The following is a 15,667-nucleotide window of genomic DNA, read 5'->3' on the forward strand; positions in this document are numbered from 1 at the left end:
CCCCCGGACGGGGATTTGAGTCCCAAAAAGCCGGACATGTCCGGCAAAATCCGGACGTATGGTAACCCTAATTATAAACACCTAAAGAGATCAGATATGTTTGGGTATACCTCTGAGTGATCTCTTTGATGGGTGTTTGCCTTTTGTCACTTGAACTGGTTTCTTCTCCCCCCTTTAAGCTCACCAATCCAAACCCATCTCCAGAGAGAATGTCAGTTAAACATACCTTTCATTTTTAAATTTGGTAAAACTAGCATTTCACCCCTCTTGACGAGAGAAACATCCCTTTATTTGGGAATCTTTCTTAAAGTGAGTCCGAGTATAGTGTAAAACTACTAACACCAAGATTAGACAAATCATACTAAAAAAGCTGCTTTTGGAATTGCCATGCAATGAAAATCTCTATCCAGATTTAGAGTCCACTGAAGACAGTGGTAAAATTCCCATGGTTTCAAGAGATGGTGAATCAGATTCTCATCTCAATGAATGAGTGAAAAATTTCATCTGCAGAGTAGTAGGATAAGATTAATAACCTCAGTCTAAAAACAACCATCACCCAGGACATCTTTAGAACCAAAGCTGAAGGCAAGAATACATGCTTAGAGAGAGGGATTGGTTGAGGCTACAAACTGACACAAATCCAGGCTTATAATTGGAAATTTCTGGTTTTGCCTCCTCCCCTAAAAAGGGTAATTTAATTTAGGCCTAACATTTTGATCTAAGAAGGAGAAACAGGTCTTTGTAAAACCAAACATGAACAGAAATGTTTTAGAACAATTTACAAACAACTTCCCCAGCAGTGCCGGAAACCCAAGCCCAAGAGCATGCTAAATGCATGCAAACCAGATAAACTAAAATGAAACTGACCAGTCCAATTTTGTTTTCCAAACTGAGTGAAATACACAACATGAAAAAAGCATAAATCGTATTTTTTAAAAGAATAAACTATATTTTAAAAACAGTCAGTTTTAATAATCTGAGGTGTTAATAGCAATACAGATGTCTTAAAAATAATCTTTTGAGTCCTTAGATGAAAGTAAGGAAGTTTCCTTATATATTGACAATACTCTGTTGATGGATGGATATTTTAAAAATCCTCTTTCTTGGATGCTGTTGAAGTTTTTCTAACCCTTTTCACCTCAGACCTGTGTGTCCCGGAGTAAAACAGTCTGTAGGGGAGATGAGTGTAGGTGTGTAGAAACTGGTGAGAGTTTAAAATTTCTTTCTCCATTTTTTAATGGAAAAACTGGAGAGAAGTTAAAGAGAATTTAATTTAGAGGACTATTAAATGGTAAGTCATTAACTTAATTCTGATTTTAGCATCTAGCGTAAGATGAACATTAGACACCTTAGTTCTTTCTACTGATAGCAAATACTTCAATAAATAGATCCCTCATTCCATTTACCAGAGAGGCACCTAAGTGTGAACTGTAGCAGTTTCTGCGGTCAGCCTCTCAAACTTTTATTCCTATAGAACAAAAACTAGATGCATTAGTTACCTTGGGTACAGCATAAGAAATGGAAAGTAATTACAGAATTTGGGGCTAGTTCAGTTTTCTTACCGTCTCTCAACCAAAAAAAACTATAAGCTTCAGATGGCACTACATTCTCCAATTCGGAGGCAACACAAATTAGAGTAAAAATCACTGGTCAGTTTTGCTTTTGAAAAAATAGAATTTACTTTGGCTCCACCTGAAGAAGAGAGAATTTAGACCCTTTTAGCCCAGATATTTTAACCTGATGAAGTTTTACCGGCATACAGATAGTACACAATATTAATAGTCCCAGGCAATGTCATAAATTCATTGTCCCCAGATGCAAAATTTCAGAGTCTTGAGCCCCCCCACCCCCCGAGCTATCATGCTCAAGCTCTTTAGGAAGGAATGCAGTGCATACCATTCAAAGCTGCACAGGAAATGAAGGCAGCCTGAAGTGTTCACATCTCTCTGCTCCTGAACACACACTGATCACCCAGAGCATTCACGTACTTTACAGTAAGGAAAAACTTAAACGTATACTGCAGAAATGATATAGGGCCAGATTTTCAAAAATGCACAGATCTCATTTAGGCAACTACATCAAGGATATATTTTCAAAAGTGTTCAGCAGCTCCCACTGTTACATCTTTGGAGAGATATTCGAAAGAGCTCCACACATGCTGTAGAAAAACTAGGCGCTTATTTTGGTGCCTAAATAAAACTGCAGCTCTTCTTAAAAATCTAACTGCAATTGTGGGTACTGAGCACTTTTGAAAATCTGTCCCAATATGAAAGAACAAATTACCATCAAGTTGAATCTTTCTATTTAAGACAACAAACAGGGTATTCAGAGTGTGTTTTGAACAGTGATGCTACAGATGCCAAGCTGATGTGAACAAGAGGCAGATACAGAGCAGAGCAAACTGGTTAGTTCTACTGTCGTGTAAAAGAAGAAAAGTGTAAGCTACCAGAAAGCCACAGACCTAGCAAAGACCCAATGAATGGCCACTGCACACAAAGAGATGAATCTTACGGCAGAGACCTCGGCCTGGAGACCAGCCACTCTTTTTTTCAGCTCCTCCCCTTGAGCCTCTTTGGCACTTAGCTCTTCCTTCAGTTGCTCTACCTGCCACGACATTGTTATTCTTTTCAGTGTTTATCATTTGTTGTCTTCTAGCTGACCTGTTTCAGCCATCATAGTGACTAAATGTGACAAAACTACACAGCAAGATCACAACTGGTCACTCATTCCCTCATCCCTGCTGTCATGATCACAGGAGTTTAAAGTTCTTCTATTTTCACAAGTCCCCAGGCAAGAGTTTCATCATCATACTTATATAAATCTAACTGTAACCATGTTTGTAGTGTCAATTTTTATATTTCAGATCTAGGGCATATTACCCAACCATTTTGAAACTGGGAGCAAGTAGAAAATTAAGACAGAAATAGTGAGAGAAAAATCATTCACTTCAAAGGTGTAAACTGGAGTAATATGCCAGGAAGCAGCTCTTGACATCAACACAATACATTATTAAAAGGACAATTATGTGCATTTATTAAGCAAGACAAGACAGAGGGATATGAGAAGACAATGGGATTGTGGCTGGACATAAGCCACAAGTGGGATAAGGCTGTTAAATCAACAAGGGGTAGGGAGGAAGTTGTCAGCAGGAGAGAAGTGTGTGTGATGTATGGAAGAGATCCAGAAATTGATCAAAAGGAAATAGGCTCATAAAGTCTGTAAAGGGAGAGGACGAGGTGACGTGAGTTTCTAACACAGTGAGGGGGAAATAACTGGATATGGTAAGGCAGTACGAAGGCTTGGTAATTCAAGTGGTTTTTGCATATGCCTAAAATGTTTCCCCCTCCCCCCTTCATTTGCTAGTGGTAACTCAACAGGATAAAAAGCACTATTTAAAAAACAGAGACGTTTTTCCTGGGGTGAGTCAATCTACTAGAGTGGTGGGAGCACTAACAAGTCTTATTACCACATATATTTCTGCTTTAGGGGATTGTAATCTTTGTGTTTAACTTTCTCTAACAGGTTAGAACTGTATTGTTTAAACAAATCATCTCACTGCAGGACAAATACAGTAGTGAGCACTCCACAGTATCCAGCAGAAACAAAGTATGAAGTGATCTTAAACTCTACATAGTCCGGCAAGCAGTGTTGATACCAAGCTCTGTGCCAAAGTACCGGTGTTTCTCAATGCCATCCTGCCTTGCAGAACAAACATACTCATAAGTTTGAATAAATCTTGGCACCACTGCTGAAGCAGAATCTGTTCATTTTATGACACCACTAGAATCTGTTCATTTTATGACAACACTACTGGAAGGGCAGTGTAATAGAAACCCCTTCACTACAGTTCATGCTCAGCCCAGACTTGAAATAATGCTAAATCTCTTGGTTATGTCACAGTGATCCGACAGGTCAAATGGGAAGAAATACTTTTCTCCCTCCATAAAAGTATGTTTGAAAAGGCTGCTAAACTAAGGGCATGTCTACACGAACACTTACTGCATGGCAAGCTGGGGTGTCAACCTACAGCGCTCCAGCATACCACACACTAACTGACAGTATGGACCTTGCTGATGCCCACTAGAGAACTTCTAGTGCGCATCAGCAGAGTTCACACACACAGTTAGCATGTGGCATGCTAGAGCATTGTAGATCTATGACCCAGCTTGCCATGCAGTAAGTGTTTGTGTAGACATGCCCTTAATTAACCTAAACTATAAAAAGAACCAAAGATATGCACAAATCTCAGTTAAGTCAATGGAAGCTGTGAGTGTAAATCTAAAGGCAGAATCTGGCCCACAGTTCTATAGTTTTCCTTAAATATTCCATTTTCCTTTGTTAAATATTCTAAGGCTAGTCTCGTCATTTCAGAGTAGAATGCAGATGCCTCCTCTCCTATTTCCCAATGCTCACAGTACAGGGCAGGTCCCAACTCTATCCCTTGATTCGATGACATGCGTAAGAGTACTTCTCCCACCTGTTCCCCAAGGCTCAGAGTTCATTATGCTACTATCATTGTTCTCTCATTACCTTGTTTTTCATGAATTTGGAATGACTACGGTACACCTCCATTTGCTTCATTTCCTCCTCACGCTCTTCTGTGCTTAGAGCTCCATTTGACTTCAGCATCTGAATCTCCTCTTCCAAGTCACGGAGGCCACGTTCCATGGAGGAGATTTTTGAGTCCTGAAAGAGTAAGAAGAGAGGGAAAGACACCATAAAAGGAACAATGTATATGAATGCACCAGAGTTGTAACTGCCCCTTAATAAACATTCCCTGAGTAATTACTCTGCACCTATTTAAACATCATCTCGCTGAGCAGCTAAGACTGGCTTCCTGAGAGGGTACTTTTCTCCAATTCTCTCCATTCTGAAAGTAAAGGAGTTTAAGCCTGTGAACTAGGTTGTTGCTATGGGTGGCATATGAAGTGAACACTAAGTAAGAGACTATAAAACAGTCACTTTGCAGTCCTGAGGTGATATATACCAGAGAAATTATTATGGTGATAGCCACAGTATTAGTACAAACAGCAGATTCATAGTTAACCTAAGCCATGGATGTGCCACAAGTATGAGAGACGAGAGCTTGTGAAACAAGTTAGTCTCAGCTTCTACTGATGAGGTCTAGGTGACAATGAGGAACACATTAAACACCATAAAGCATGGAATTGATGTACTGATATCAATCTATTCCTGAATGGATGAACATATAGGGGTTGCTAAACTAGTCCAAATCTCACACATACTTTTTCAAACATTTCTACATAGTTAAAAAAATATATATATGTTACAAGTAAGCAATCCAATCTGTTGTCTTTTTCATGCTGTAACAGAATGAATGGAGATCTTCCAATCTACTCGGTTTATTGTCTCCCTCAATTCCTTCTTACCAGACAGACTCCAGTAGAGAGAGGAAGGAAGGTGGATTGTGGAATGGATATATGCAACACATCTCAGAGAACATGATAGTAACTGTTTCTTCTTTGAGTGATTGCACACGTCCATTCCACTTCAGGTGATTCACACAAGCAGTTCAGTCTGGAGGGGAGAATCGGAGTCTACCTGAATAAATATTGAAGGGCCACACAACAAACTCGGCATCATCTCTAGATTGTTGAGAAACATCATAAGAGGTGGCAAAGGTATGCAAGTTTGCAAATGTCCAGAATAGGCACTTGAGGAAGAAGGGCATTTGCAACCTAGAGCCTTCGATGAATGTGCTAACACTCTCTTTGGAGGGGTTCCATTGGCCAAGTCATAGCACAAACGTATACAAGAGGAGATCCAGGATGAGTTTCTTTGAGAAGAGTCGGGACCTGCCCTTCATCCAGTTTGCAACTGCCAGAACAACAGTGAAGATGATTGGAATTATTTAGTTCTGTCCCGGTAAAACGCCAACACTATCCTACTCTCCTCCTGACATCTAACATGTGAAGTCTCTCCTCATCCTTATGAGTAAGAGGCTTAGGGGGAAAAGCTGGTAAACAGATAGCCTGATTAATATGGAACTGAGACATCACTTTGGTGAGGAACTACAGATGAGGGCACAGGTACAGCTTGTCCTTTTAGAAGACTGCATAAAGAGGTTCAGACACTAGAGCTTGTAATTCATCCACTCTCCTGGTTGATGTAATTGACACAAAAAAGGCTACCTTCATTAAGAGAGGAAGTAATGAACAGGCAGCCAACAGGTCAAATGGAGAACTCACTACCTTCATTAACAACAGGTTTAAGTCACATGAATCCCTACTTGGGGATATAAACAGTTCACACCCTTTAGAAATCTGATTGTCACAGGATCGGGGAAAAGCTGAGACAGCTGCAAGGTGGACCTTGATGGAACAAATGGGAAGAATTTGCTGTTTCTGGAATATCAAATAGCCCTACACATGATGGATCAGAGCCCAGATAGGGGAAAACACTGAGTGGATGGCCTGAAAGTTAGGGTAGAGGAGGGTGACCGTGGTCTTGAGAGATCAGGTTTGGGTCCAACGGTGAAGTCAATGGAATTCTGTTCGAGAAGGTCAGGACATTGGAAAACCAATGTTGTCAAGGCCAAACTGAAGCTATGAGTATGATTCAGAAGGGCCATACTGTACGAGTGGGGGAATTCCACACCAAAAAATAAAAAATTCTGCGCAAAATATTTTAAAATTCTGAATATTTTATTTGCCAAAATATAATCATGCCAGTTTCAATTATTTTGGTAATTTATTTCAAAATATCTGTCAGCAAGTATGTCTGTATCAATACAGACCCAAAAAAAGCAGTGCAAAGGCTTGGGAGCGTCAGGGGTAGCGGAGGAACTGACGGACAAGGAAGGAGCCTGGACTGAGCCAGGGTTGTTGGGTGTGGGTGGGAGAAGTATGGAACAGGTTTTTTTTGGGAGGGGAAGAGAACCTCCCCCATGTAGACCTTGGCTGCTCCAAAACCTCTCCCATTCAGTCAGGCACATCTGCCCCATCCCCGCACCTCCCATCCCAATGGGTCTCTGCAGCCTCCTCCCCCATCCCCATGTGGCCATGTACCCCCACTCACATTCAGACCCTGGCTCAACCCTGTCACCCCACTAGCTTTTGAGCCCACGCCCTAGTCTGTCCCCTCACTAGCCATTCTGAACCCCAGTCTGGGACCCCCAGCAGCCCCGTGTGCCACACACTGTCCTAATCTGGCTCCATGGGCCAGGTGCTGTGATGAACTTCTTCTGGGGGAAATATGTGCCACTGCATGCACACACAAAAAATTCCTCCCCACAGAAAATACAATCTGCTCAAGAAGTGCTGCAGTTCTACCTTTTGCCCACCAGAGGCCACTGTGGCATGAGAACAGACTGCTGCATTCCTGCTGTTGCCTGTTCTGGCGCCACAGTGACCTCTGGTGGGCGAAAGACAGAACTGCAGCACTTCTGGGGCAGATTGTATTTTCTGTAGAAAAAAATAAAATTAGGCGGGACACATGAATTCTGTGCATGCGCAGTGGCGCAGAAATCCCCCAGGAGTAATACTGGATCAGCTCAACCGGCCATCTAGCCCAGTATCTTCTCTTCTGACAGTGGCCAGTGCCAGATGCTTCAGAGGGAATGAACAGAACAGGGCAATTGTTGAGTGATTCATCCCATCGTCCAGTCCCAGCTTCTGGGAGTCGGAGATTTAGGGACACCAAGAACATGGGGTTGCGTTCCTGTGCATCTTGGCTAATAGCCATTGATGGACCTACCCTCTACGAACTTATCTAATTCTTTTTTGAGCCCAGTTATATTTCTGGCCTTCACAACATCTCCTGGCAACAAATTCCACACGTTGACTGAGCATTGTGTGAAGAAGTTCTTCCTTATGTTTGTTTTAAACCTGCTGCCTATTAATTTCATTGGGTGACCTCTTGTGTTCTTGCATTATGCAAAGGCTTAAATAACACTTCTTTATTCACTTTCCCCACACCATTCTTGATTTTATAAATCTCTATCATATCCCCCCTTAGTCGTCTCTTTTCCAAGCTGGACAGTCCCAATCTTTTTAATCTCTCCTCATATGGAAGCTGTTCCATACTCCTAATAATTTCTGTTGCCCTTCTCTGTTCCTTTTCCAATTCTAAAAACTGGTTATTAACCTTTTGTAACTGTTGTTCTTCGAGATGTGTTGCTCATGTCCATTCCATGCTAGTTGTGTGCGTACCACATTCACAGTTGCCTGAAATTTTTCCCTAGGTGGTATCCATTAGCCCCCTCTGGTGTTGTGTGCACATGCATCGGTATAAAGGATGCCACTGGCCCCGCGCCCTCTCAGTTCCTTCTTGCAAGTAGCTCCAATAGAGGGGTAGAAGGGCTGATCATGGAATGGACATGAGTAACACATCTTAAAGAACAGCAGTTACAAAAGGTTAATAACCATTTTTTTCTTCTTCAATTCTTGCTCATGGGAAATATCGGGAGTAAAACCCCTTCCCTCTCAAGTCTCGAGGAACCTCCTCTATGGCCCCAAGATGTAGGAGGCTTGCACTTCCTGGATGAGAAGCTGCTCATGAGAAAGGTCCCTGAAGAGGGAAAGGGATGGGGGATTGGAGGGCAGGGTGGATGAAAATTGGAGGGTGTAGCCAACTGTTACTGTACTCAGTACTCAATAAATGGTCTGATGTTCTATATGACCATGCCAGGCTGAAGGGTGACAGGCAGTCCAAAAACAAAAGGGGAGATCGATCTGGAGTTGACATTGGTATATCTCCCTCAGGCATACCTTCAAAAGGCCTGCCTGGCCCTGCCGGGATATCTATAAGAGCCCGACTGGGAGGCTGTGGTTGGAGGGAAGGGTTGGCGTCACTTATAACCCTTTCTTTTCTTCTTGTCGGACTCCTGCCTGGGAGGCACCGTGAACATGGGAGGCTGTTGGGGCTAAGGTGCTTCCTTGAAACTGGAGGTATGTAAAGGCCCAAGAAACAAAGACTGGCCCTTGAGTCCATCTGTTCCGAGATCAGGGAGGTGCTCTCAAAGGGTAGGTCCTGATCACAGTCTTTCCCTCCTCTAGGATGGCCGTGAGCTCCTCCCTTGACTCCTGTGGCAGGGAGTTCTTAAATTTGTATAATGAGTCCTACAGATTAAACTCGCATCTCCCTAGCAGGGCTTGCTGGTTGGATACACATAACTGGACACTGCCCATTCAATAAAACTTATGTCCAAACAGGTCCAGTCTCTTGGCCTCTTTATTTTTGGGGGTAGCACTCAAATGCTCCTGTCTGCCCTGCTCAATTGCCATCAACCACACCAGAAACCCTGGGGAGGGAGATGCAGGAGAGGGTAAGTAAAGGTACTCAAACCCACTGGCTGGGACATAGTATTTCTTTTCTGCCCTTTTTGAGGTGGGGACAGAGAAGAAGGAGTCTGCCAGAGTGTTCTGATGGGCCCCTCACCACTCCGTTAATGGGCAAGGCCATTCTGGAAGGAGCAGCTGCAGCCAGGATGTCGAATAGGCTGTGTGCTGACTCCTTAAGCTCCTCAACTTCTAGGCCCAAGTTCGCATCAACCCTTTTCAGGAGCTCCTGGTGGGCCCTGAAGTTACCCTGTGTGAGTGGGTTACTAGGGCCTGTGACAGTCTTGTCTGGTGATAACAAGGAAGAGGCCTGTGCTGGAGGACAGGCTTCCTCCTCCTCCACTTCCACCATGTCCACTGGGGCCATTTCCTGGTTGTCGGCACTGGGGTCAGTATCGGAGTCAGGGTCTGGTGCCAGGCAGAAAGAGACAGTAGCTCGCTTTTCTGACACCACCGAGTATGTGCAGTGGGAAGGGGGCCCAGGTACTGGGGGAAAACCCCAAGATTCCAGTACTGCCACTGCGTCAACCAGTGGCCCGGTGGCCAGGTGCTGGCAGGAGGGCCAGTACTGAAGTCAGGAGTGTAGGCTGGGTACCTGTAGGTCTTGGGGGGGAGCAAAGGATTCCTCTTCAGATTCCAAAGAGGATTCCTTCCCTGGAGACCATGGCAGTGCAATACCCACTTGCACCTCTGTGCAGCACCAGGGGACCAAAGACTGGCAATGGGCCTGTGACTGCTGCAACAGGACCATGGAGGGCTTGCCCCTGGATGGTGCCACAGTGGTCGGTGCCACGGTGGAGCTCACCGCACTCTGCACCTTTCTGTCCTCCATTGCCTTGGTTAACGAGGGGTCCTGAAGGCTTGGCGGGATTGGGAGGGACAGCAGGTCCTTTGCTGCCTGGAAAGCCTCAGGTGTTGAAGGGGCCAACAGATGCCCGACCCCACAGCTGCTCCCCGGAGTCTATGATGGGTCCTGTATCAGATTCAGTGCTCTAGGTGGAGTCGGCAGCACCATCAGAGACTCTGGGGAGGAGGTGTAGTTCAACACAGATCTCACTATGCTAGTTGCACCCCACTTGTCTCTTCCCTGCACCGGAGAACGCCCTCTCTTGGTGTGTTTTTTATGCCTCTTCCTTGGCACTGGGGATGGAGAGCAGTGCCAGGAAGAGCATGGTGCCAGGGGAGCGCTCTGCACAGGTATCGAAGTGCTCAGCGTCGATTCGGCTCCAAGGCTGATCTGAGGGCTGCCCCCATAAGAATGGTCTTCAGCCGAATGTCTCTATCCTCTCTAGTGCGGGGTTTGAAATCCTGGCAGATCTGGCACTTCTCTTTAACATGGACTCCCCCAGACACTTTAGACGGTTAGTGTGAGGGTCATTAAATGGCATCAGCTTGCTGCACGAGGCACACGGCTTGAAGCCCGGGGACTGAAGCATGCCCAGCACCTGGGGCAAAAATTCCCTTGACAATGGGGACAACTACTAACATTACTGTATACACTAATTCTAACTAAGAACTATATACACTAACTACAATACCTATATAAAATACGAAGAGAGAAAGTCCAAGCCACTGGGAAAGAAGCCATGCTACAGCAAGAGGGGTCGTTCCAGCAACCGTCACAGATGGTAAGAAGGAACTGAGAGGGCGCAGTCCAATTTCTTCCTGGCCATGGGTTCCTGCTTGGTGGCCATGACAGAGACTTAGAGGATACCAAGGGTGGTAGGCGCTCAAAGGAGAATGGTGAGGTACATGATGTGACTGTAAAATGTATAAGCCAACTCTGAATCAAAAGATGGATCAGCCTCCTCCAACCAAGTGGAGGATTGTTCCTGGATGTTGGGATTGATCTCAGGAACCTGGAAAAGGTGGCCCTGGAGAGAACACAGCTGACTTCCCTCTGGATAGCACCGCATGAAGAGGCACATGGGAGTCCACGGTACCACATGCTAGGATAAAGCCACCAGTAAGGCTACAATAGCAACTGTCTGCGCTGGGCGAGAAGACTCTTGCATGGCCAATGAAACTGGTACCGAGAGACTCAGAAGGATCCCTAGCCACTGTATAAGCCTTGGGAGTCAACAGTACCGGGAAAGTCTCCTAGTGCTGAGACATCAAGTTGCACTAGAAGGAGCCACTTACTGGCCAGTCTCAATGGGCCGGGGCCAGTGCCAACAGTCCTGCCTGAGCAGTTGACTGCTTCAGAGAGTGCCTTGGCCTTGAACACAGTGTCTTTGTCCACATTCTTGCCGCTGGAATTTGAGCCAGGGAACCTTGATCTCCCAGATACTTTGTCCTTAGACACCATCTTCTGCTGCCTCTTCTTCAGTACCCGGGAGGGAGAATGGCCATGAGGATCAGCAAGACCAGGAGGAGCACTTCTGATGGATTCCAATGTGTTCGGTACCTACTCTGAGCGGGAAGGCTCCAAGAGTGTGCACAGGACTGCCTCCATCGCAGAAACGTAAACCTGGCCTCCCTGTCCTTCTTGGTACTTGGTTTAAAATTCCTGAAAATTTGGCATTAATTGTGAATGTGAGTATCCCCAAGACACTTCAGGCAACTGGAGTGCGAGTCACTCACTGGCATCGGTTTTTTTACAAGAATGGCAGATAATCTAGGTCCTTGAAGCCCGATAATCTAGGCATGCGCCAGCACCAATTACCCATGAACAGAAACTGAAGTGTTTAAAAATACATTTTAAAAAGAAACTTACTTTTGTAATTACAGTACCTAACATTATGTCTACTAATGTACTAAAATGAGTACCAACTATATATAAAACACAAAATGAGGAAAAGACTTGCAATAGCATGATCTCACACTTCAACAACCATCATGGGCAGTCAGAAGGACCTATGAGGCATTGGGGGTGCCCTTTATACTATTGTGCAGCAGCACAAGGCGGCAGAGGGCACATGCACTGCCTCGATGGGTTACACCTGAGGGGAAAATCTCTGACAACAGTGCATAGGACATGCACACACCTGAAATGGAATGGACACATGCAATAACTTGAAAAGAAATTGATGCACACAGAACACAGAGCCCTTATGCTCACTATTACACACATGCCTATTCATTTATAAAATGCATCCTCTAAAAGCAGACATGTTTGTTCTACTCAGTTTCTCCAGGGACTACTAGCAAACGCATTCCCTGGAAAAACTGTAGGGTTTGACACTACCCCCCTTTCTATCCTATGCTCACCACATACTTCTTTTACTTGTTATTTTCCCCAACTAAATGCATAGATTGAGAAGGCCAGAAGGGATTATGATCATGCAGTCTGATCTCTTGCATAATATATGCAATAGAATTTGATTCGTGCATATCTCAAAGTGTAAAAAGGGGGTTATTGAGGCATGCACTGCAGCTAACAATCTGAGATAGAAAGGGAAAAAGACCAGCTATTTGTTTTCAAAAGGAAAACTGGCTGGCCTGTTAGGAAGCATGGGGAAAGGATTGGGAGACTCCAGAACGGAAAGGAGAGAAATGGCTATAGAGAAAGTTAATATTTGGAGAACAAGAGTGAGAAGTGGTGAAAAGGAAGAGAGTGTGAATGCAAAGATGAGTAGGAAGAGAAAGTATTTATTAATACTACACGTTTCATGCACATTATGGAACATACAATCTGGCATACAGCTACATGAAGTTGTGTAAATATATATGCAATCCACTTGTGGTCCTTGGGATCTGTGATATTGTGTACCTGCCCCGCACCAGCCCTGAAAGGGTTAAATGTTCTTTGCAGGCCGAGGAAGCCCTGCCCCTCTGACTCTGGTGGGCATGCTCAGCCTGAAGGCAGAGTATAAAAGGAAGCAGCCCAACTCAATCTGGGCAGGCTGCTGAAGGGGGAGGATGCAGATTCTCACCAGGGAGTGGCTACAGGTCCCAACTACAAAGCCACGGCACACAGAGTTCCAGATGGACACCAGTCTGCCTGATGAGCCCAGAGAAGAGACCACACCAGCAGAAGGGTACACCACTAGAGGACCCCAGAAACCCAGGAGAACCAGGGAACATCGCCAAGAGAGAAAGGGTAAGAAGCAGCCCAGGGGACTTAGACTTTCCTCCTGTGAGTGACCCGAGGAACCAGTCACTGTGTTTCGGGAGTATCCCCACTGACTCAGTGGTGAGCACCCCACACCACCGCCAGGGCCCGAGACTACTACTTGGAGGAGCAGGGAGGGCCTGTAGTAGTAGGATTTTCAAGTCCCCGTATCCTGGATACCACACACATAGGTGGCGCCCCCCACCCCCCCCCCCACAGGCCAAGCGGCCACACCGCCCCGAGAGGAAAGGCTGCTTTATTGACTCCAGCCATTAGGTTACGCTGCCCTGAACGAAAGGGTCACTCTATTGACTCTAGCCATTGGCCACGCAGCCCTGTGTGGAAGCGCGACTTTATTAACTCCAGTCACTAGGCAATATGGCCACATTTTATAGTAAGGGTCATCAGCAAAGGACCTAACTGGCTGTGGGACCGCCTCCGACCTTTCTTTTGACCACATGTGACCTGACACCCCATCAAAGGGGGGAATCTACCCCGCGACAGGCTCCTACAAGTTGTCTATGTTGCTCTAAATCCTGCATCACTAGTTTAAAGACTAAACCACAAAACTGTATCTAGCTATAATTCAGGATGAAGGTGGTATTGATGCCCCTTTCTGACTGAATCACCTGCTTCACATAAGATGTTTTGGAATGCAAATATCTAATGTTGCTTTGCACTCTGGGTGCCACCAATACCCTTTCAAAAGTTCAGAAAATACTGTGATGGGAAAGAATTCACACCACCATTAAAAGGCACCCACTTATCTCCTCATATTGTCCTTATAATACAATGGATTATTGGCTGTAAACTATAAATAACACTCCAGGTAGATGAAAAGCAGACTTCTATCATGCAATGAACTAGTTCTCTAACCTGCCTGATCAATGAAAATCTCCAAGATTTTTTTTCCATTAGTAATACTGGACTATGTATTGTATCTGCTGTCGGACGTCTCATGCTTTATGCTATCTGAAAGACTTCATATACCGTCCAAAAGAATAGGATCCCCATCTGCCAGTGTGGACTCTCTTACCTTCATTTCAATAACAGTTTGTAGAGCTTTTGTCTTGGCTGAGTCAGGGGCATTTTCAAACCGACGATGCATCTCCTATAACAGAAGAACAAGGAGGAAAGAGTGAAAACAATGATATTTCACTCCACTCCACAGACTCCAGGGAAAGTTATCAGAACCTTCTCTTTCTAATGCAGCAGAATTCTACCCTTCTACAGCCCTCTGATGTTTCCAACCCTTCAATCTTCCTTTCACATCATAGAGGACGGGCTGCAGTCCAGTGAACAGAACTCTAGCTCAGTTACACAGGCACAATAGAAACTTGGTCTTTGACCACCAAAATAAAAATATCCAAAATAAACTGTAAAACTGACGTACTCAAAATCTCCACTACCTTGCTGGTGAGTGAATCCTCCGTTTTTTAAAGGCAATTGTCTTCACATAGAAGATAGAACTATTTTAAAGAAGATAAACATAAACCAGATTATTGCTGTTTTTATTAAACATGCTGTTGTGAGCATCTGTGTTGATAATGCTCCTTTCCATATTTTCCACCCCCAGAGTAGCAACCACCTAGTTACCTATGATGAAAATCTCCCTGCACAGAGGCTGAAAGTAGCTGAAAAAACATGATTGGATAGCAAGTTGCTCCAGAGGCTCACAATGTGCAAAGGGGAGGATGACAAATGCCTGTGTGATATTTCTGTAGATATGTAAAGGGCATGCACTCAGGTTGCTAGAGCGTTCCAGAGAGCTGCCTAGAGAATATAAATGGCAACAAGCTGAACTGCTCTACAGCACTTTCCAAGTTGCTGCAGGATACAAATAGGTAGCTGGAGAAAAAACTGATCTGTTATAGTGTATCTGTCCCTCTTCTCTGTATTCATCTTCAAAAATGAAGAGCAGGCCTTTAGATGTTAAATGTATGTATCACCCTCATGTCACACACTACGATATTAAATACGAGAGAAATGTAGGCAACCAAAACATTGCCATACCCAAATTTCACTGTGCTATGGTGCACACAAATCTAAATTGTTATTGCACTTTACCTAATATAACAATTTAGATTTCCTGGCCCAGACAAAAAAGAATATTCACTCACCCTTTCCAAAAGGTCAAAAAGGTTCTTTGCCCCCATATAAACAAGCAGGGCCGGCTCCAGACACCAGCCCAACAAGCAGGTGCTTGGGGCGGCCAAGGGGAAGGGGCGGCACGTCGGGCTGTTCGGTGGCGGGTCCCTCTCGGAGGGAAGCACCTGCCGCCGAATTCCCGCCGAAGAAGAAAGCGGCGCGGTGG

The 15,667-nt window shown here is 44.8% G+C and overlaps 1 protein-coding gene across 7 annotated transcripts in view; it reads right to left on the reverse strand.

Annotated features, from left to right (window-relative positions):
* The window catches only part of ERC1 (ELKS/RAB6-interacting/CAST family member 1), a 524,735-nt gene that overhangs the window by 392,102 nt on the left and 116,966 nt on the right, over positions 1-15,667 (reverse strand). For 4 of the 7 annotated variants that reach the window (XM_024204566.2, XM_024204594.2, XM_024204550.2 and 1 more), the window contains exons 4-6: positions 14,390-14,464; positions 4,531-4,686; positions 2,521-2,604 (exon numbers count right to left, since the gene is read on the reverse strand). In XM_024204566.2, coding sequence (XP_024060334.1) covers positions 2,521-2,604; positions 4,531-4,686; positions 14,390-14,464 — 315 coding nt within the window. The remainder of the gene's footprint in view (positions 1-2,520; positions 2,605-4,530; positions 4,687-14,389; positions 14,465-15,667) is intronic. The other 3 variants (XM_024204585.2, XM_024204602.2, XM_024204575.2) reach the window with 1 other exon arrangement.

The sequence above is a fragment of the Terrapene carolina genome, unplaced genomic scaffold (genome assembly GCF_002925995.2).
Source record: "Terrapene carolina triunguis isolate 2854851 unplaced genomic scaffold, T_m_triunguis-2.0 Scaffold190, whole genome shotgun sequence".
Lineage (NCBI taxonomy): Eukaryota > Metazoa > Chordata > Testudines > Emydidae > Terrapene > Terrapene triunguis.